At 42.8% G+C, this 23,342-nt stretch overlaps 1 protein-coding gene across 1 annotated transcript in view; it reads left to right on the forward strand.

Annotated features, from left to right (window-relative positions):
* galnt14 (UDP-N-acetyl-alpha-D-galactosamine:polypeptide N-acetylgalactosaminyltransferase 14 (GalNAc-T14)) overlaps positions 1-23,263 on the forward strand; it is a 129,245-nt gene extending 105,982 nt beyond the window's left edge. Inside the window, exons 12-15 of the mRNA XM_055872693.1 lie at positions 110-193; positions 1,221-1,365; positions 15,453-15,572; positions 18,007-23,263. Of these exons, the coding sequence (XP_055728668.1) occupies positions 110-193; positions 1,221-1,365; positions 15,453-15,572; positions 18,007-18,165 (508 nt within the window). The 3' untranslated portion in view covers positions 18,166-23,263. The remainder of the gene's footprint in view (positions 1-109; positions 194-1,220; positions 1,366-15,452; positions 15,573-18,006) is intronic.
* Positions 23,264-23,342: the final 79 nt, after the last annotated feature.

The raw sequence follows: 23,342 nt of genomic DNA on the forward strand, positions 1-23,342 counted from the left end.
TGTGTGAGTGTGTAGCACTGTCTTTTCTGTGATAAGAGCAGGACAGCATTATAAAAAAAGGTTCCTCCCTCTAACATTCATTTCCTTCTCTTTCTCTCTCTCTTATCAGCATTCATAGCAGGGAAGAGCTCCGCAAGAGTCTCAAGTGCAAATCCTTCAAGTGGTATCTGGACAACGTCTACCCAGAGCTCAAGTGAGTGTGTGTGGCCGGCCAATCACACACATCCCATTATGCTTCATTCAGAATAGATTCATGATAATTTTTTTATTACTCAGGCTTCTCTTTTTTCCCCTGATTGGTCCGAGGCCCAGGCTTGCAGCTCAATCTGACTGATACAACAACAGCCAGGCGTGATGGAGTTTAGGTTAATCCCATGGACTGAAACTAACAATGTGGACTCAGAGGAGAGGGCATGGTCTGACCTTTAGATGACTTGGATCGACTGTTAATTGCATACTAAGAAGAAACGACTTTAAAAAGATAGTTGAAGAACAGGTGAATTGACACAAGTTGAGAAAAAGCTAATATACGACAAAGTCGTTGGTGCATGTGACAAATAAAATTTGATTTGAAAAAGTTTATAGGGTGAGGACATCAGTGAGAGAGAGTATACACAGATAATGGTAAAGCCATACGAGAGCAATATACAGAGAGAAGTACAGTCATAGGCTATTACAAATTGCTTGCAGGATATGAGGGATATGAGTAACGTTACCTATGGGTGGCTGTGTGTGTGATGGATTCACTACTGCTGGTTCCAGGTTTTCGTTTGCTGACTAAGTGAATGAACTGGGCTGTAAAGCCTCCACAGACCCACACTGGCAGCAGACCCCATTACTTACCTCACACACACACACACACACCCCCCCCCCCCCCCCAGCAGTGGGTTCTTCCTACCTCTGATGAATGGCCATGTGATGAGCTATTTATTTTTGTACATTCGAAAATTGATTGTAATTCAGTTCAGACGTTGTTTGAGGAAGTATTTATGCCAGGCCACGGAACATGACACTAAATAGCCTCAATGTTAATCTCTATAATAAATCATTATTCATCTGCATGTATAAATGCCACCATGAATCTATCCCACACGTGAGTATCAAAACATAACAGTCAGAGATGTTACTGAATACTACCTCGTATTCAGACTTGTCTGCATTGGTGAATATACAATAAAGCAAGAAAATACATGTAAAAAGTGTACGTTTTGTATTTTCAGAGTGCCAGATGATTCGGACTCTAAGTCAGGGGTGATTCGTCAAAGACAGAATTGTCTGGAGTCCCGTAGGGTGGAGGGACAGCACCTCTCCTCTCTCACACTGGCACCCTGCATCGGAACAAAAGCTGTGCCAGCACTCAACCAGGTACGGCCAATGCAGCTTTGGCTTACTGTCAGAGACCTACTGGATAGCCCGGAACAGACCCAATACCCAAAAAGTATGGAAAGAGCTATGGTCTAGTCCAGAGTCATTACTACTGTACTACTACTGCCTGCTGGTTAAGGGGCTGTTCTGCACACCAATCTAAAAGCTTCAGCACTCACTGACAGAGAGGTACTATGCATCCCAGCCTGCTGTCTCCACGCCCTGTCAGAAGGTATCTGTCCTCGTTAGCCTCTCCAGCATACACACTGTGTTAAAACCGACATGGTCTAAGCCTCTCTCCCCGTCCGAACTGCTAGTCTCATGTTTTCTTTCCATCTCTAGACAATTCGGGCAGACAAGCGTCATCTTGCGGAATTCAGCCTGAGCTGATCCCACTCTGATATACTCTCTCTCTCTCTCTCTCTCACACACACACACACACACCCTGTCCAGAAGAAACCCTAACCCCTCCTCCCTAGGCCTTTGAGTAGAGCTGAAACAAAAGCAGTAGGATGAATGCATTTGGATGTAAATGTGCTAAAAGTATGTGTCATATAGTTTATTTAAATCAGACGATATCACAAAGCTAGATGTCTTATGCAAAAGGCAGGTAGGCACTTAGGCTGCGTTTACACAGGCAGCCAACTCTGATCTTTTTTCCACTAATTGGTCTTTTGACCAATCACATCAGATATTTTGACCAGATCTTTTCACATCAGAAATTGTTCAAATCTGATTGTTCAATAGACCAATTAATGAATAAAATTTAAGACTTGTTTTGGTCAGGAGGAGGGGGTTTTCTCTCTCCAAATTCATTTCCCTAGGAAGCTCATTGTGCTTTATTTAGATTTAATTCAGTGGTGAGACATGCTAAAACAAGGTACTGTATAATGATTGTGTCAGCAGTAATTAAGTCTTGGCCTATTATGCTTGTGCAGTACTGTAGTAGCCCAAGAGTTATATTTTATTATTACAGTGTATAAGAATAGCAGACATGTCTAGATCTAGGTAGGACACTCCCAGCTAACAACACACGTCCCCACAACTTTAGAGAAGGTTCCCTTAAGAGTCTTATTAGGTTATTAACCAACGTTTTCGTAAGAATGTTGCTGTGATGTGCAAGGAATGTTCTCAGGATATAAGATATTAATGTTCTATGCATGTTTTATGGAAACGTTGCAAGAACATTCATTAGTCCATTTCTCTGTGGTTTAGGAAAATATTCCATCAACGTCCCACCAAACATACACAGAACATGATTGCCATGTTCTGAGAATATAAGATATGAATGTTCTACACACGTTTCAGGGGAACATTGCAAGAACATTCGTGTTCAGTTTTCTGAGGGTTAGGGCATTCCTGCAAGAACATTCCTGTGTCCAGTTCTCTGTGGGTTATGAGAATATTCCAACAATGTCCAACCAAACATACACAGAGCATGTTTGCCATGTTCTCAGAATGCAAGATATTGTGTTCTAGATGGGTTTCATGGGAACGTTGCAAGAACATTTCTGTGTATCAATTGTCGGGACGTCGCCTGATGGTCCCAAAGAAATATTCTCAAAAAATAAAATGTTTAATTACACATCATGCCTTGTTACTGTTCAAGCCCTGATTGGTGAACCACTGATCCATTCACAGCTCTTTTTGTCTGTGGAAAGGTTAGGGATATCATATAAAATTGTATTAGTCACATGCGCCGAATACAACAAGTGTAGACCTTACAGTGAAATGCTTACTTACGAGCCCCTGACCAACAATGCAGTTTAAAATAACAAATAGCGAAATAAAAGTAACAAGTAATTAAAAGAGCAGCAGTAAAATAACAATAGCGAGACGATATACGGGGGGGTACCGGTACAGAGTCAATGTGCTGGGACACCGGTTAGTTAAGGTAATATGTAGATGTAGGTAGGGTTATTAAAGTGACTATGCATAGATGATAACAACAGAGAGTAGCAGCGGTGTAAAAGAGGGGGGGGAAGGGCAATGCAAATAGTCTGGGTGGCCGTTTGATTAGATGTTCAGGAGTCTTATGGCTTGGGGATAGAAGCTGTTTAGAAGCATCTTGGACTTAGACTTGACCCTCTGGTACCGCTTGCTGTGCGGTAGCAGACAGAACAGTCTATGCCTAGGGTGGCTAGAGTCTTTAACAATTTTTAGAGCGTTACTCTGACACCGCGTGGTATAGAGGTCCTGGATGGCAGGAAGCTTGGCCCCAATGATGTACTGGGCCATACGCACTACCCTCTATAGTGTCTTGCGGTCGGAGGCTGAGCAGTTGCCATACAGGCAGTGATGCAACCAGTCAAGATGCTCTCGATTTTGCAGCTGTAGAACCTTTTGAGGATGCCAAATCCTTTCAGTCTCCTGCGGGGGAATAGGGTTTTTCGTGCCCTCTTCACGACTGTCTTGGTGCGCTTGGACCATGTTCGTTTGTTGAGGATGTGGACACCAAGGAGCTTGAAGCTCTCAACCTGCTCCACTGCAGCCCCGTCGATGGGCGTGCTTGGTCCTACTTTTCCTATAGTCCACAATCATCTCCTTTGTCTCGATCACGTTGAGGGAGAGGTTGTTGTCCAGACACCACTCGGCCAGTTCTCTGACTTCCTCCCTATAGGATGTCTTGTCGTTGTCGGTGATCAGACCTACCACTGTTGTGTCATCGGCAAACTTAATGATGGTTTTGGAGTCGTGCCTGGCCATGCAGTCATGATTGAACAGGGGGTACAGGAGGGGACTGAGCACGTGCCCCTGAGGGGCCCCTGTGTTGAGGATCAGCATGGCGGATGTGTTTTTACCTACCCTTACCACCTGGGGGGGGGGGGGGGGGGGGGGGGGGGCGTCAGGAAGTCCAGGATCCAGTTGCAAAGGGAGGTGTTTAGTCCCAGGGTCCTTAGCTTATTGATGAGCTTTGAGGGCACTATGGTGTTGAACGCTGAGCTGTAGTCAATGAATAGCATTCTCACATAGGTGTTCCTTTTGTCCAGGTGTGAAAGGGCTCTGTGGAGTGCAATAGGGATTGCATCATCTGTGGATCTGTTAGGGCAGTATGCAAATTGGAGTGGGTCTAGGGTTTCTGGGATAATGGTGTTGATGTGAGCCATGACCAGCCTTTCAAAGCACTTCATGACTACAGACGTGAGTGCTACGGGTCGGTAGTCATTTAGGCAGGTTACCTTAGTGTTCTTGGGAACAGGGACAATGGTGGTATTTCAGACTCAGACAGGGAGAGGTTGAAAATATCAATGAAGACACTTGACAGTTGGTCAGCGCATGCTCGCAGTACCCGTCCTGGTAATCCGTCTGGCCCTGCGGCCTTGTGAATGTTGACCCGTTTAAAGATCTTACTCACATCGGCTGCGGAGAGCGTGATCACACAGTCTTCCGGAACAGCTGGTGCTCTCATGCATGTTTCAGTGTTATTTGCCTCGAAGCAAGCATAGAAGTAGTTTAGCTCGTCTGGTAGGCTCATGTCACTGGGCAGCTCTCGGCTGTGCTTCCATTTGTAGTCTGTAATGGTTTGCAAGCCCTGCCACATTTGACGAGAGTCCGAGCCGGTGTAGTACTATTTGATCTTAGTCCTGTATTGATGCTTTGCCTGTTTGATGGTTCGTCGGAGGGCATAGCGGGATTTCTTATAAGCTTCTGGGTTAGAATCCCACTCCTTGAAAGCGGCAGCTCTAGCCTTTAGCTCAGTGCAGATGTTGCTCGTAATCCATGGCTTCTGGTTGGGGTATGCACGTACGGTCACTGTGGGAATGACGTCATCGATGCACTTATTGATGAGGCCAATGACTGATGTGGTGTACTCCTCAATGCCGGCGAAGGAATCCCTGAACATATTCCAGTCTGTGCTAGCAAAACAGTCCTGTAGCTTAGCATCTGCTTCATCTGACCACTTTTTTATTGATCTAGTCACTGGTGCTTCCTGCTTTAATTTTTGCTTGTCAACAGGAATCAGGAGGATAGAATTATAGTCAGATTTGCCAAATGGAGGGCAAGGGAGAACTTTGTATGTGTCTCTGTGTGTGGAGTAAAGGTGGTCTAGAGTTTGGTGGTCTAGAGTTTTTGTCCCTCTGGTTGCACATTTAACATGCTGGTAGAAATTAGGTAAAATGGATGCCTCTGGATGAGCATTTTCCTGTTTGCTTATGGCCGTATACAGCTCATTGAGTGCGGTCTCAGTGCCAGCATTGGTTTGTGGTGGTAAATAGACAGCTACGAAGAATATAGATGAAAACTCTCTTGGTAAATAGTGTTGTCTACAGTTTATCATGAGATTCTCTACCTCAGGCGAGCAAAACCTTGAGACTTCCTTAGATATCGTGCACCAGCTGTTATTTACAAAAATGCATAGTCCGCCGCCCCTTGTCTTATCAGACGCCGCTGTTCTATCCTGCCGATACAGCGTATAACCAGCCAGCAGTATGTTGATAATGTCGTCGTTCAGCCACGACTCCGTGAAGCATAAAGTATTACAGTTTTGAATGTCCCGTTGGTAGTTTAATCTTCCGTAGGTCATCAATTTTATTTTCCAAAGATTGCACGTTTGCTAGCAGAATGAAAGGAAGTGGGGGTTTATTTGATCACCTACGAATTCTCAGAAGGCAGCATGCCCTCTGGCCCCTTTTTCTCAGCCTTCTCTTCACGCAAATGACGGGGATCTGGGCCTGTTCCCGGGAAAGTAGTATATCATTCATGTCATGCTCATCGGTCTCGTTAAAGGAAAAAAAGATTCTGCCTGTCCGTGGTGAGAAATCGCAGTTCTGATGTCCAGAAGCTATTTTCGGTCGTAAGAGACGGTAGCAGCAACATTATGTACAAAATAAGTTAAAAAAATAAGTTACAAACAACGCAAAGAAACAAACAAAAAAACACAATTAATTAGGAATACGTCAAACATCAGCCTTGTTCTCCGGCGCCATCTTGAGATACTCACACACAGTGGTTTTAACATCGTGTTTTCAACTTACATATTTGACACAGTTTGACCTACTGTACATGATTACATTGTGCATGTTAATTTATGCATCTGTTATTATTCAATGTGTCCTTACCTGGGATTTGAACTCACAACCTCTTGGTTCATGGAATTCAGATCTTCCTGCTACGTCACCATGTCTGTTTCAGTTATCAGTTATATTGACTGTTCTTTTTTTACATATTTCAACAATATAAGGGTTTTCTGTATAGCTGGTGTTAGTGGGGTATATTAACCTGTTAATTGTACTCCTGAATCACTATGATCAATAGAAGTTTTTCTTGAGTGTACTTTTAACAGTGCTGAGATTTACTTCAAAGTGAATTGACCCTATTGCTTACACCAATCAAATTGTTTCAGATCTACACAAGTGCCTAGGGAGGAGGGGTTAAGGTTTTTTCTGGACAGGGCCTAACTATACTGGCCCAATAAGCATAACACTCTAATCACTGTCCCAATAATGGATATCCGTAGGGACAGTATAGTTAGGCCCTGTCCAGACGAAACCCTAACCCCTCCTCCCTAGGCCTTTGAGTAGAGCTGAAACAACTTGATACGTGTAAGCAATAGGATGAATGCATTTGGATGTAAATGTGCTAAAAGTACACTCAAAATGTTTTATTGATCATAGTGATTCAGGATTATAAGGTAAAACAGGTTAATATGCCCCACAATTAGACAAATATACAGAAAGCCCTTAAATTCATGAAATAAGTCAATCAAATAAACGCTGAGATGAACTGATCCCTGACACGGACATGGTGGAGTAGCAGGAGGATCAGAGCTCGAAAACGTTAATATTGTATATATATTATGAGAACATGGCAACCATGTTCTGTGTATGTTTGGTGATACATTGATGTAATATTCTCCGAACCCTCAGAAAACTGGACACATGAATGTTCTTGCAACGTCCCATAAAACGTGTCTAAAACTTCAGTGTTGTATATTCTGAGAACATTGTAAATAAGAACGTTGTTAATAAGTTCTGTTTGACATTATGGGTTCTCCTAACTTTAACACAAAAACATGCTTTAAAACGTTCTCAGAAGGATTTTGCAAAAATAGATAGAATGTTCCACTAAATAACAGAAAAGTGGACACTCAAACATTAGGTGAACATTATGGGTAACATTACAAAAACATTTATTTCCCTAGAATTGTTAGCTAGGCTTCACTCAAAGTAAATGTAGTATGGCCACAGCTGTTTCTTATGATCCAGACTGGTGGTTCTCAGGTGTTCTGATTAAAACAGGAAAGTGGAAGGAAATTCAGACAAAAACACAGCTGCCAATATGAAGGACTAGAGTGATGTTTTCACTCAGCCTTTATTCAACCAGTCTGCCTGTGCTCTAGTATAAAGCTTCTAAAAGCAACTGTGCGTCTGCCTCCAGAAGTAGCACACAGCTTCTTCCTCTAGACTTCGAGCCACGCTAGATTAATATTAAATTAACATTGGCGTGCCACAACGGACATCGTAAAAAGCTGTGCCATTACCGCAGGGTAATTAGATTTAATACAGAGCACATTTACACAGTGCAGTTTATCCTATTAAGCAGTGATATGTGCATACCCTCTGCCTTCTGACCTGTTCATCTGCTAGCAGGCCTCATCTCCACCCACCTGCCGTTTAACACACACAGCCCAGCTGGGCTTTGTTATTACAGACCTCCTCTCTGTTCTGCCCAGAGACAGACCTACTGTACTGGGCTGTACTGGCCTACTGGTGTCACCTTCACAGAGAAACACAGTACCCCCACACAGGCCTTTGGCGAGTCTGCTGTTACTGATAGACATAGGCACGAGCTCGCAAACACACTTGTGCGCACATTGCCACAAATAATGTATGTACACACACTCACACACACACACTAGGCCCTATCCTCTGTGATGTGTTTCCAAGTGATGTGATTCTTATTGGAGCAGTGCTGTAATCTAATGATGTGACTGCTGCAGGGAAAGATAATGACTGACGATCCATGTGGACCAGCTCTTACGATAAACATGTCATAAACAATATGGCCTGTATTCTCAAGGTAGAACAGTGTATTTCATAAGAAATGGGGTGTAAAATAGCATATCAACATTTCATGCTGATGTAGGCCTATGTACAAAAAAGAGCCTTAAGAATCATGAAATGCTAGCTGTGATATTGTACACTTGTTAGTGTAGGCTACTGCAGAGCTTGGTAGCCCTTTACACTTGTACCTGTATACAGGTTGAAAATGGCAGACTTGGGATCTAACAAGCGCCTAAATTGGAACATAGTGGCTGTACAGTAACATGCTATAAATGACGTCAGAGCTCTGGGTCTCCGCTTCACAGCGCTGTATAGGTTTTGACTGACAGCCGTTCTGAACTTGAGCACCACGCTCGACAAGAAGTTGCCCCCATCCCTCCCGCTAATTGGACAACTTTTGCAAATGTTTTATCGTCTGAGTGAGAGAAATGCTGAAAATTGATGATGACTGGATGTATTTTGAAAGATGAGATGTTCAGGACAATAATAAATACAATCAAATGTGCACTTCCCATCTCCAAATCATAAAAGTCATGTCATATACTGTGTCAACGTTTATGATCACTATGTTTGATGTACAGTTACAAGATGACATGGCGTCATACTGGGTTGTTCTGCACAGAATGAGCGTATCTTTGTTTATTGTGAAGAAAAGTTGCAGCGGCACACATGCCTGAATCCACTCATAACTCCTTTCTATGCGCACCAACATTTTCAGGTTTTCTGGATTGCCTTGTGAAAGCTTAACACTGTAAGATCGTATTTTATAACTTAGCTAGTCATCTTGGCAATAGAACAAGCCTTCAAATCATGTCCACCTGACCCAGATTACGAGTTATAATGGATTCCAAAATCAACAGTAATTGTGTGATGACGGGGATGCAGGGTTGTGTTCCAAACAAAACAGCTACAAGTGTGCTTGCTCTAGTTCCTCAGCGGCACAGCTAGGAGAGCTCCAAAAAGTGCCTTGTAGTTGAAGATTCTGAGTCATAAAAGTGCATTGAAATTGCTTAGGAACTGTGCACACTTTTGAGAGGTGTGTGGACACCAGTTAGTCCTCTTACTCAAACCATTGTCATTTTTTTGTCTCATGTTGCACCTACCCCACATTTTCCATGAATGGTCTAATCATGTTACAGAATTTATCCAGAATAGGTTCTGATTTTGTTGTCAACAAATGCGGCGAAAAGTACAGTAAATGTAAAATGCAAATAAAATCAACAGTGTAATGGTTTGGATTCAGTCTTGCAACAATCGAAGTGTGGTCTAATAATTTTCCCATTATCTCCAAATAGTTCCCTTTCAATTGCTTGCTACCATGGTTAAATGCTAAATGACTTAAATGTTACCATATGCTTTTCATATACAGAACCTGTCAACAGTTTGGACTCATTACAGGGTTGTACTCATTCCAATGTTGTTCTTTATTTTTACTATTTTCTACATTGTAGAATAATAGTGAAGACATCAAAACTATGAAATAACACATATGGGATCATGTAGTAACCAAAAAAGTGTTAAACAAATCAAAATATTTGTTATATTTGAGATTCTTCAAAGTAACCACCCTTTGCCTTGATGACAGCTAGGTACACTCTTGGGATTCTCTCAACCAGCTTCATGAGATAGTCACCTGGAATGCATTTCAATTAACAGGTGTTGTAAGGGTTGTGGAACTGGTGGCAGTGAAGTCAGACGCAGGAGAGCAGAAATAGATAATAGGACATGGGGGGAACAGAGGGTTAAATACACAACACTTAAAGAGGGAAATGGAAACCAGGTGTGGAGGAAAACAAGACAAAACAAATGGGAAATTAAAAGTGGATCGACAATGGCTAGAAGACCAGTGACGCCGACCGCCGAATACCGCCCGAACAAGGAGAGAAAACGACTTCGGTGGAAGTTGTGACAGGTGTGCCTCGTTAAAAGTTCATTTATGGAATTTCTTTCCTTCTTAATGCGTTTTAGCCGCTTCATTTGTGTTGTGACAAGGTAGGGGTGGTATACGGTGGATAGTATTTGGTAAAAGACCAGGTCCATATTATGGCAAGAACAGCTCAAATAAGCAAAGAGAAACGGCAGTCCATCATTACTTTAAGACATGAAAGTCAGTCAATCCGGAAAATGTCAAGAACTTTGAAAGTTTCTTCAAGTGCAGTCACAAAAACCATCAAGCCCTATGTTGAAACTGGCTCTCATGAGGACCGCCACAAGAAAGGAAGACCCAGAGTTACCTCTGCAGCAGAGGATAAGTTCATTAGAGTTACCAGCCTCAGAAATTGCAGCCCAAATAAATTATTAAGTAAAAGACACATCTCAACATCAGCTGTTCAGAGGAGACCGTGTGAATCAGGCCTTCATGGTTGAATTGCTGCAAAGAAACCACTACTAAAGGACACTAATAATAAGAAGAGACTTGCTTGGGCCAAGAAACACGAGCAATGGACATTAGACCGGTGAAAAACTATCCTTTGGTTTTGATGTCTTCACTATTATTCTACAATGTAGAAAAAATTATAAATAAAGGAAAACCCTTGAATGAGCATGTGTGTCCAAACTTTTGCCTGGTACTGTATCTTCTGTAAGAAACATTTCAATTTGGCCATATCCATTTAGGCCAAGTGTTAAGGTTTGTGGCTGGGAGACTTGGTGGGACTTTGTTTTTGTGTGACCTTTTTTATTTCTGCCTGTCCTTGGGGAATGAAAACCCTTGGAAACGCAGTCCACACGTTAGACGGGCTGAACGTAGCGCTAACTCCTTTGACCCACTTTCTAGGCCTACCTTGGCTGCTCCTCTCTCTTCAAGTCAGTGTTACAGCTTGATGTTTGCCTGGGATGTCCTCCGGTATGTTTATAATTACCTGTAAAGAGAAAGAAACGGATGATAGAACGTTTCACTCGAAACTAATCATGTTTTTTGTGTATAAATGTTACCACTACAAAGTGCACATGCCTTGGTAATAAGATTGCTATTTCTATATTAAGTAATGGTAAGAACTTCCCTTTGATTCCTTGTTATTGATTAGGTGAAATGTTTGTTCCTTCAGCAGTGCTCCTTCTTCCTTCTGCGTTCGAGAGCGCCAATTATCCCATGGTTTGGTTAAAGGCGCCAGCATACTAGGTTCGGTTTGCTCCTAGCAGAACTCGGCTACTCGAAGTGAACATCTGTGCCTTGCATACTACCTTAAAAGACATTCACTTGAAAAACTAGAAAAAAGCGGCAATATTACTGTTTGTCCCACTTGAGACGATGTAGCAACAATATAGCCAGTACACGTCCTCAAAATAGTTTGAAGTAATCTAAGATAAATGAAGAAATCTGTCATTCATTTCTACGTTTTTGCGAGGTCTTAGTAGTACAATTTTACATCTAACTAAGATGTTTGGTGCAGTATTTCTCAATGAAAAAATGTGCACGAAAACTATATGTCTCTCGTAGAATGACAAAAACACTTAATTGAAGAATCCCTCCATAGATCCCACTCTTACTAGGAGGAGTACTGTTGACCAATCACCGACGAAGTGGCCTAGACCAAAACGAACAAAAACGTCATCATAAAATATGAGCAAACTGTTTCATGTAGGAAGCATGCGACAGGATTAACGCATGCGCAGTTGTTGCTAAATCCCAAATGGTAGAAAAATGTGTACCCTAGTTTATTTCTTCTTAATGCAGGATTCTCCAGTAGTAATTGTAATGTGTATATATTTATGGTATTCGAGAATGTGTAACCTGAATATGTTTATTGAGGATCTTGTCTTTATTTCTTACCATTCATTATGAACCCTCACTCTGGACCCACTCAATCCTCTGGGCTCCCTCATCTCTGACACCTCCACCACTAAGATCGCCACTTCAGAAAATGGCGTTACTTTTCAAACACTCCATTGGTTAGTATCTCTAGTGATCAGAGATAGGTACAATATCAATGGCGCCTGGTCAGCACTGTGGTCGAAAGCAAATAGGTCATGTTGCTCATCAATTATGACTATAGCCACTTTGTGCTTCATAGCATGCTCATGTAGCGATCACCATGGGACGGCTCTTGTGTTGTCACACACACCTACACTTCCTGCTGTGTGCCCCTGATAAACATCTAGTATAGGAATCACCAGTTGGGAAGGTTGTCATTACTGCTGCTGCTCAGTGCTTACTCACTACATGTCTTCCTAATTGATTTCAATTACAGTGCATTCGGAAAGTATTCACACCCCTTGACTTTTTCCACATTATGTTTTAGCCTTATTCTAAAATGGATTCAATCGTTTTCCCCCCGCCCCTCATCAATCTACACACGATACTCCATAAGGACAAAGCATTCAGACCCTTTACTCAGTACTTTGTTGAAGCACCTTTGGCAGCGATTTCAGCCTCGAGTCTTCTTGGGTATGGCGCTACAAGCTTGGCACACCTGTTTTTGAGGAGATCATCCCATTCTTCTCTGCTGATCCTCTCAAGCTCTGTCAGGTTGGATGGGGAGTGTAAGTGCACAGCTATTTTCAGGTCTCTCCAGAGATGTTTGATCAGGTTCAAGTCCGGGCTCTGGCTGTGCCACTCAAGGACATTCAGAGATTCGTCCCGAAGCCACTACTGCGTTGTCTTGGCTGTGAGCTTAGGGTCGTGGTCCTGTTGGAAGGTGAACCTTCACTCCAGTCCTGAGTACTCTGGAGCAGGTTTTCATCAAGGATCTCACCGTACCTTGCTCCATTCATCTTTCCCTCAATCCTGACTAGTCTCCCAGTCCCTGCCGCTGAAAAACATCCCCACAGCATGATGCTGCCACAAACATGCTTCACCGTAGGGATGGTGCCAGGTTTCCTGCAGACGTGACGCTTGACATTCAGGCCAAAGAGTACAGTCTTGGTTTCATCTGACCGAAGAATCTTGTTTCTCATAGTAAAAATAAAGAAAAACCTTGGAATGAGTAGATGTGTCCAAACTTTTGACTGGTACTGTAGACAGGTGTGTGCCTTTCCAAATCATGTCCAATCAATTAAATTTACCATAGGTGGACTCCATTGAAAACAGGATGCATCTGACCTCAGTTTTGAGTCTCATAGCATTTTTTAAAATGTAATCCATTTTGGAATAAGGCTGTAACGTAACAAATTCTGGAAAAAGTCAAGGGGTCTGAAAACTTTACGAATGCACTGTCCATAGCCAGAATCCTCTTCATGTCTTGGCATTGGCCCTCAGATGTCGCTTGCTAACAACTCAAGTTTCTTTAATACCAAAACAAAACCGTTGACAGGATCTACCGTTTTGACATGTAATTCAATGTATATGAGTCCCTTGAGTGAAATCAGTTGCTCTCAATTTGCTCTTGCTGTTGGGAAATCAGTCAAAGCAAGCATACATAAGTGGTATATTGTATAGCTTGGCGAGGAACGGCCGTATTTAGACAACTTACAGAGACTAACCATGTACAACATCTTTTCAAAACACATGGTTATATGTAATGCAACCAAGGAAGTGTACAAAAGTCGAATCCAAGAATGTGACAACTGTTACAAGAATACAAGCTTTCCACCAGACAAGGACACAGATTGTTTCCTTTTGTGCTCAGGGGAAGAAGACCTAGCTACAACTATTAAATCAAATGAAACTACAGTTTGTTGTGGAGTGCATCTGGCCTGTATAGGACATATGGGTACAGAGATGTCACCTGGCAGCTGGTACCAGGAGGGACTTTAATAACTGCATTTAAAAATAGGCTTTCTGTCTGACATTCTACCATAAAACACTAGGATTCATGACTTAATATGTGTGAATAATTTGATCCTTGGATCAATATCAAATCCTCTGCAAGCTAGCTAGACCATGGAAAGTGGCTGGATGTGCATGCACCACCATACACAGACAGGCTTAGCAGCATTGCTTCTACATCATTTACGAGTTTAAGTGGTCAATGAAATTAGAATGTCTCGGTCTGGGACATGGGACATAAAGTATTTATTGTTTTTCATTTGGGTTTTGGCCATTGTTGAGACTCGACTGTGTGTGAACTGTTGGCGCGCACATGTGCGTGTGTGTGTGCGTGCGTGTGTGTGTGTCAATCTCCAGCATGCCGTTTCAGTAACATTTCCCCGGGCTGGACCTACAGAGACAGACTCTGATTATTTCATGATGTATGGGATGTTCCTGTACAGTGAACCCACTCCCAGAGACAGATGCACTGGCAGGCGTGGGTAGTGGTGTGTGCTGGACTGGGGACACATTCTGCCTGGGTAGAGGGATTGGGTTGCCTCATGATTGGATGTAGCCTACACACATACATACCCAGTCTGTCGTCTGAGGGTGTTTTAATAATGAAAAAAAATATGTCACTTTGTATTATCAGTATCTCACGATTGTGTGTAAATGTGTCTACACGCATATAAACTGAGTGTACAAAACATTAGGAACACCTTCCTAATATTGATTTGCTTACCCCTTTGCCCTCAGAATAGCCTCAATTCGTCGGGGGATGAACTCTACAAGGTGCCGAAAGCATTCCACAGGGATGCTTGCCCATGTTGACTCCAATGCTTCCCACAGTTGTGTCAAGTTGGCTTGATGTCCTTTGGGTGGTGGAGCATTCTTGATACACACGGGAAACTATTGAACGTGAAAAACCCAGAAGCGTTGCAATTGTTGACACAAACCTGTACACCTGGCACCTACTACCATACTCTGTTCAAAGGCACTTCAATATTTTGTCTTGCCCATTCACCCTCTGAATGGCACACATACACAATCCATGTCTCAATTGTCTCAAGGCTTAAAAATCCTTCTTTAACCTGTCTCCTCACCTTCATCTACTCCAAGGATGTATTATTCTAACTCTCAACAGTAAGTTGAGACCAAAACTGTTTTTATTGGGCTGCGGGCCGCATGCTAGTTGCCCATTCCTGATTTACACTGATTGAAGTAAATTTAACGAGTGACATCAATAAGGGATCAATCATAGCCTTCACCTGGATTCTGTTTTGTACACTAGGTGTACATTGTGCTTTTTGTGTAGTGAGAGTGCATTAGACTGAATTAATAGTGTGTTGTTGTTGTGGTATTTGTTTGTAATAACAGTGTATCTCTATCCTCAGGAGTGGATTTACACCCACGGGCAGCAGATCCGTCAGCAGCAGCACTGCCTCTCTCTCTCCACCACCTTCCCTGCCTCCCAGGTCATGCTCATGCCCTGCAACATCAGCGACGGGAAACAAGTAAGAGCCCAGAGGGCGCCGTCCTCTCCTGAACACCCAGCATGCCACACCATGCTGGCCCGCCACTGCCACCGCAGCCCCCTGCCGTAAACGAGCAAAGACACTTCTGAAAGCCATAAATCAACTTTCACTTAGGCTTTCACACAGTGTAGAGGCCCCAGCAGAGTGTACCTTAGAGCTCTGAGTTCTGGCTGTATCACCAGCCTGCTGCTGCACCTTAAGACAGAGGCAAGGTCCTCAGTATATTTCGGCTTATCTAACAGTACGCTAGCGATGCTGTTTACATGGTTTGAGCCTGTCTGAAAAGATCATACATGCTTTATGACATTCATGGTAAACAATAAGGAAAACAAAACAAGAAACAGAGAAGTTGGTTTGTGCAGAATGTCTGCAGATACTGTTTATGAGTTGGAGGGTGTTTTGAGCAGCATGTATGACTGTAAAATGTGTTAACATTGTTGTTTGGGTCGAGACTGCAGGGACAGATGAATCATGAATATGTGGCGATAATGATTAGTGTCTGGGATCGTGAGAGGGAATTAGATGATACATAGAATGCTTAAAACATTATACACAGCTCCGTCAGAGTCAAGTGAGTGTTGCATAGATAGATAAGGCAGTGCTACATTCTAGAGCTCTATATCTGCAGGTAGACTTTATACAGAAAAATATATAAACGTATCATGCAACAATTTCAATTCATATAAGGAAATCAGTCAATTGAAATAAATTCATTAGGCCCTAATCTATGGATTTCACATGACTGGGCAGGGGTGCAGCAATGGGTGGGCCTGGGAGAACACAGACCCACCCACTTGGGAGCTAGGCTCACTGACTGGGAAGCCAGGCCCAGCCAATCAGAATGAGTTTTTCCCCACAAATGGGCTTTATTACAGACAGAAAAACTCGTCAGACGATCCCGCAGACGAATAAGCCGGACGTGGAGGTCCTTGGATAGCGTGGTTACATGTGGTCTGCAGTTGTGAGGCCGGTAGGATGTACTGCCAAATTCTCTAAAACAGCTTATGGTATAGAAATTAACATTGAGTTGGACATTCCTGCAGTCAGTATGCCAATTCCCACAAAACTTGAGACATCTGTTGCATTGTGTTGTGTGACAAAACCGCAAATGTTAGAGTGTACTTTTGTTGTCCCCAGCATAAAGTGAACCTTTGTAATGGTCATGCTGTTTAATCAGCTTCTTGATATGCCACACCTGTCAGGTGGACGGGTAATCTTGGCAAAGGAGAAATGCTCACTAACAGGGATATAAACAAATTTGTGCACAAAATTGGACAGAAATAAGCTTTTTGTGCATATGGAAAATTTCTGGGATCTTTTATTTCAGCTCATGAAACCAACACTTTACATGTTGTGTTTCTTTTTTTGTTCAGTATATTAACAGTGCTCTGTTAACAGTAGCCCCAGCCCTCACGTTATCAGAAGTTGCTCAGGTATAAACTACTTCCTCCTGCTAAGAAGGCTCTCAGAGCAGCATGTTCCACCCCTGGCACACAAGACGGAAACTGTGCAATGAAGATAGATAATTACAACCGTGCTCATGTGTTCCCTCAGGCCACTGCAGGCTACAGCAGAGAGGCTCTCAGCATCCCACGAATGTGCTTTACTATCAATTGTGCTTCAACAGCCAGTAACAAGAACAATGACTTCAAGGCACCACAGGCACTGAATACTAATTGATTTAGTTTGAATTATTTTCTTTTTTAATTAAAAAGTGTAGTCTCCCTTTGCTTCATAAAAAAAGGAAAAAATGTGTCATGGCAATTTGAGTCTTTGCTGCTTTGATCAGGGGTACAATGGAACAGCGCTTGTTTCTGTTCACTGAGTCTAAATACAGTGGAACAAAGACAGCTGTATCTCTGTGTCACATATTCAATGTATTGTTTTCTACCACTGAGGAGGAATACATGATCCTGATATGCCCCACTGGTCCTGGCAACAGACTTTGCCTGTCAGTTATCTAACCAGTGATGGATGCGTGAGACAATGACAAATTCCTTGCATGTTTGTTAATATCCTGTAGTTTTGTTTATATGCTAATTAGTTCTACGGTATCAGCAATTCTGAGCAAAGAGTAGCCTAATTCCCAGCTCTGAACGATTATTGTGACTCGGGAGGAATTAAGTGAAGAGGGACATCTAGTGGTGAATAGTGGGAAGTAGCAACGATAGATAATGGCATCCCATACTTTAACAGTGCCATGCACATGACATGCAATAAAGATCATTAGCTAAATAAGAAGTCGACATTACAGGGTCAATATTGGACAATAGTTGCCCAAACTCCTTTTCTTTAAAGTATTTATTTGAACCGATGGCGTTCAGAAACAATTAATGGACAATAATAGTTTCATTACATTAGAATGCCTGTCTCTGTGTACAGTATAGTTCTAGATCTTTGTGTTGTGTTCCAGCGATGGCAGAAGTCAGGCACCCACCTGGAGCACCTGGTCTCCCACTTCTGCCTGGACAGTGAAATGGCCCTGGAAGGCATCGAGAGCAGCAAGATGCTGGTGATCAGCCCCTGTGAACTGACAGCCTACACCCAGAGATGGGAGATGCCCTTCTCATGATCCATCCACAACACAAGCCTTCCTGTAGAGGAGGACTACACTATGAGCACTCACGACCTACTGCAGTGCTTACTATAGCCAAGAGCTTTTAGAAAGAGATAGAGATGGAGGAGGTGGACACCGGCGTAAAGGGTATTTTCGGTCACTGAGATTAGTCTTTATAAGATCGCATGGACTTGGACTGACGTCAGCACATTCAATTGCTCAACAAGACACTCAGCAGCAGTGGTGGAAAAAGTACTACATTTTCATACTTCAGTAAAAGTAAAGATACATTAATAGAAAATGACTCAAATAAAAGTGAAAGTCACCCAGTAAAATACTACTTGAGTAAAAGTCTAAAAGTATTAGGTTTTAAATGTACGTAAGTATCAAAAGTAAATGTAATTGCTAAAATATGCTTAAGTATCACAAGTAAAAGTATAAATCATTGCACATTCCTTATATTAAAGCAAACCAGATGGCACTGTTTAAAAATAATAATACAATATTTAAGGATAGCCAGGGTCACACTCCAACACTCAGATCAGAGGCAGTAGGGATGTTCTCTTGACAATTTCCTGTCCTGCTAAGCATTCGAAATGTAACAAGTACTTTTGGGTGTCAGTGAAAATGTATGGAGTAAAAAGTACATTATTTTCTTTATGAATGTAGTGAAGTCAAAGTAAAAGTTGTCAAAAATATAAATAGTAAAGTACAGATACCCCAGAAAACGACTTAAGTAGTACTTTAAAGTATTTTTACTTAAGTACTTTACACCACTGCTCAGCAGGGCTGAAGTCATGTATTTTGGGCTAATATACTGTAAATGGAAATACAGGGGACACAATTTTTCATTGCTGTTGTCATTGAAACACATGTGGTCTGTCACTCACAACTATTTTTCTAACTGCTGCTTCAAATGTAGAAATCCTGTCTTTGTAATGACATTTCAATGGTGATCTAATATGGGATGGTTTGCAGCTATGGTGGAATTTGTGACAGCAAATTGAATGCACATGTCAAATGACAATATTTTTATATCCTAATTTAGGATTTGTGAAAAACATTTAATGATTCCCATTTCTTTTTAATTGAAATGGAGATGATCTTTACACAAAATGTCTATGATCCTGAAAACACACAGAGACACACACACAGACTGTAATAGCCAGTGCTGCGATGTCAAAACTGGAAATAAAAGAAATACAGAACATTTCTGTTATTATTTTTGTGTTCGTCAGTGATACCAATTGGAGTGGTCCCCTCTACCACACGGAACCCCACTAATCTATCGACGGAAACGCACGAGATGGCTAAAAACAGATCCTCTGCCAGCTTGCTACCCATGGCCCGGCTAGCTGTCTGAATCGCCGTGACCCCAACCAACCTCACTACTCACTGGACCCTTATGATCACTCGGCTAAGCATGCCTCTCCTTAATGTCAATATGCCTTGTCCATTGCTGTTCTGGTTAGTGTTTATTGGCTTATTTCACTGTAGAGCCTCTAGCCCTGCTCATTATACCTTATCCAACCTTTCGGTTCCACCACCCACACATGCGATGACATCACCTGGTTTCAATTATGTTTCTAGAGACAATATCTCTCTCATCATCACTCAATGCCTAGGTTTACCTCCACTGTATTCACATCCTACCATACCTTTGTCTGTACATTATACCTTGAAGCTATTTTATCAACCCCAGAAACCTGCTCCTTTTACTCTCTGTTCCAGACGTCCTAGACGACCAATTCTCATAGCTTTTAGCCGTACCCTTATATACTCCTCCTCTGGTGATGTAGAGGTGAATCCAGGCCCTGCAGTGCCTAGCTCCACTCCAATTCCCCAGGCGCTCTCTTTTGATGACTTCTGTAACAGTAATAGCCTTGGTTTCATGCATGTTAACATTAGAAGCCTCCTCCCTAAGTTTGTTTTATTCACTGCTTTAGCACACTCTGCTAACCCGGATGTCCTAGCCATGTCTGAATCCTGGCTTAGGAAGACCACCAAAAACTCTGAAATCTCCATCCCTAACTACAACATTTTCAGACAAGATAGAACGACCAAAGGGGGCGGTGTTGCAATCCACTGCAGAGATAGCCTGCAGAGTTCTGTCCTACTATCCAGGTCTGTACCCAAACAATTTGAACTTCTACTTTTAAAAATCTCCTCTCTAAAAACAAATCTCTCACCATTGCCGCCTGCTATAGACCACCCTCTGCCTCCAGCTGTGCTCTGGACACCATATGTGAACTGATTGCCCCCCATCTATCTTCAGAGCTCGTGCTGCTAGGTGACCTAAACTGGGACATACATAAAACCCCGGCCATCCTACAATCTAAGCTTGATGCCCTCAATCTCACACAAACTATCAATGAACCTACCAGGTACCACCCCAAAGCCGTAAACACGGGCACCCTCATAGATATCATCCGAACCAACTTGCCCTCTAAATACACCTCTGCTGTTTTCAACCAAGATCTCAGCGATCACTGCCTCATTTCCTGCATCCGTAATGGGTCAGCGGTCAAACGACCTCCACTCGTCACTGTCAAACGCTCCCTGAAACACTTCAGCGAGCAGGCCTTTCTAATCGACCTGGCCCGGGTATCCTGGAAGGATATTGACCTCATCCCGTCAGTAGAGGATGCCTGGTTATTTTTTTTTAAATGCCTTCCTCACAATCTTAAATAAGCATGCCCCATTCAAGAAATTTAGAACCAGGAACAGATATAGCCCTTGATTCTCTCCAGACCTGACTGCCCTTAACCAACACAAAAACATCCTATGGCGTTCTGCATTAGCATCGAACAGCCCCCGTGATATGCAACTTTTCAGGGAAGTTAGAAACCTCTATACACAGGCAGTTAGAAAAGCCAAGGCTAGCTTTTTCAAACAGAAATATGCTTCCTGCAACACAAACTCAAAAAAGTTCTGGGACACTGTAAAGTCCATGGAGAATAAGAAAACCTCCTCCCAGCTTCCCACTGCACTGAGGTTAGGAAACTCTGTCACCACCGATAAATCCACTATAATTGAAAATTTCAATAAGTATTTTTCTACAGATGGCCATGCTTTCCACCTGGCTACCCCTACCCCGGTCAACAGCACTGCACCCCCCACAGCAACTCGCCCAAGCCTTCCCCATTTCTCCTTCCCCCAAATCCAGTCAGCTGATGTTCTGAAAGAGCTGCAAAATCTGGACCCCTAACAAATCAGCCGGGCTAGACAATCTGGACCCTTTCTTTCTAAAACTATCTGCCAAAATTGTTGCAACCCCTATTACTAGCCTGTTCAACCTCTCTTTCGTGTCGTCTGAGATTCCCAAAGATTGGAAAGCAGCTGCGGTCAATCCCCTCTTTAAAGGGGGGGACACTCTTGACCCAAACTGCTACAGACATATATCTATCCTACTCTGCCTTTTTAAGGTCTTCGAAAGCCAAGTCAACAAACAGATTACCAACCATTTCGAATCCCACCGCCCCTTCTCCGCTATGCAATCTGGTTTCAGAGCTGGTCATGGGTGCACCTCAGCCACGCTCAAGGTCCTAAACGATATCTTAACCGCCACCGATAAGAAACAATACTGTGCAGCCGTATTCATTGACCTGGCCAAGGCTTTCGACTCTGTCAATCACCACATCCTCATCGGCAGACTCGATAGCCTTGGTTTCTCAAATGATTGCCTCGCCTGGTTCACCAACTACTTCTCTGATAGAGTTCAGTGTGTCAAATCGGAGGGCCTGTTGTCCGGGCCTCTGGCAGTCTCTATGGGGGTGCCACAGGGTCAAATTTTTGGGCCGACTCTCTTCTCTGTATACATCAATGATGTCGCTCTTGCTGCTGGTGAGTCTCTGATCCACCTCTACGCAGACGACACCATTCTGTATACTTCTGGCCCTTCTTTGGACACTGTGTTAACAACCCTCCAGACGAGCTTCAATGCCACACTCCGTGGCCTCCAACTGCTCTTAAATACAAGTAAAACTAAATGCATGCTATTCAACCGATCGCTGCCTGCACCTGCCCGCCCGTCCGGCATCACTACTCTGGACAGTTCTGACTTAGAATATGTGGACAACTACAAATACCTAGGTGTCTGGTTAGACTGTAAACTCTCCTTCCAGACTCACATCAAACATCTCCAATCCAAAGTTAAATCTAGAATTGGCTTCCTATTTTGCAACAAAGCATCCTTCACTCATGCTGCCAAACATACCCTCGTAAAACGAACCATCCTACCAATCCTCGACTTCGGCGATGTCAGTTACAAAATAGCCTGCAATACCCTACTCAATAAATTGGATGCAGTCTATCACAGTGCCATCCGTTTTGTCACCAAAGCCCCATATACTACCCACCATTGCGACCTGTACGCTCTCGTTGGCTGGCCCTCGCGTCATACTCGTTGCCAAACCCACTGGCTCCAGGTCATCTACAAGACCCTGCTAGGTAAAGTCTCCCCTTATTTCAGCTCGCTGGTCACCATAGCAGCACCCACCTGTAGCACACGCTCCAACAGATATATCTCTCTGGTCACCCCCAAAACCAATATCCTCCTTTGGCCACCTCTCCTTCCAGTTCTCTGCTGCCAATGACTGGAACGAACTACAAAAATCTCTGAAACTGGAAACACTTATCTCCCTCACTAGCTTTAAGCACCAGCTGTCAGAGCAGCTCACATATTACTCCACCTGTACATAGCCCATCTATAATTTAGCCCAAATAACTACCTCTTCCCCTACTGTATTTATTTATTTATTTTGCTCCTTTGCACCCCATTATTTCTATTTCTACTTTGCACATTCTTCCACTGCAAATCTACCATTCCAATGTTTTACTTGCTATATTGTATTTACTTCGCCACCATGGCCTTTTTTTGCCTTTACCTCCCTTATCTCACCTCATTTGCTCACATTGTATTTAGACTTATTTTTCTACTGTATTATTGACTGTATGTTTGTTTCACTCCATGTGTAACTCTGTGTTGTTGTACGTGTCGAACTGCTTTGCTTTATCTTGGCCAGGTCGCAATTGTAAATGAGAACTTGTTCTCAACTTGCCTACCTGGTTAAATAAAGGTTAAATAAAAAATAAATAAATCAATTCATGTAAACTATGTAAAAATATTAATAACATTTTATAATGGTGAAGGTGGAATGGCCACTTACCTGATGAATTACAGTTTCAGTATA

The sequence above is a fragment of the Salvelinus fontinalis genome, chromosome 20 (assembly GCF_029448725.1).
Source record: "Salvelinus fontinalis isolate EN_2023a chromosome 20, ASM2944872v1, whole genome shotgun sequence".
Lineage (NCBI taxonomy): Eukaryota > Metazoa > Chordata > Actinopteri > Salmoniformes > Salmonidae > Salvelinus > Salvelinus fontinalis.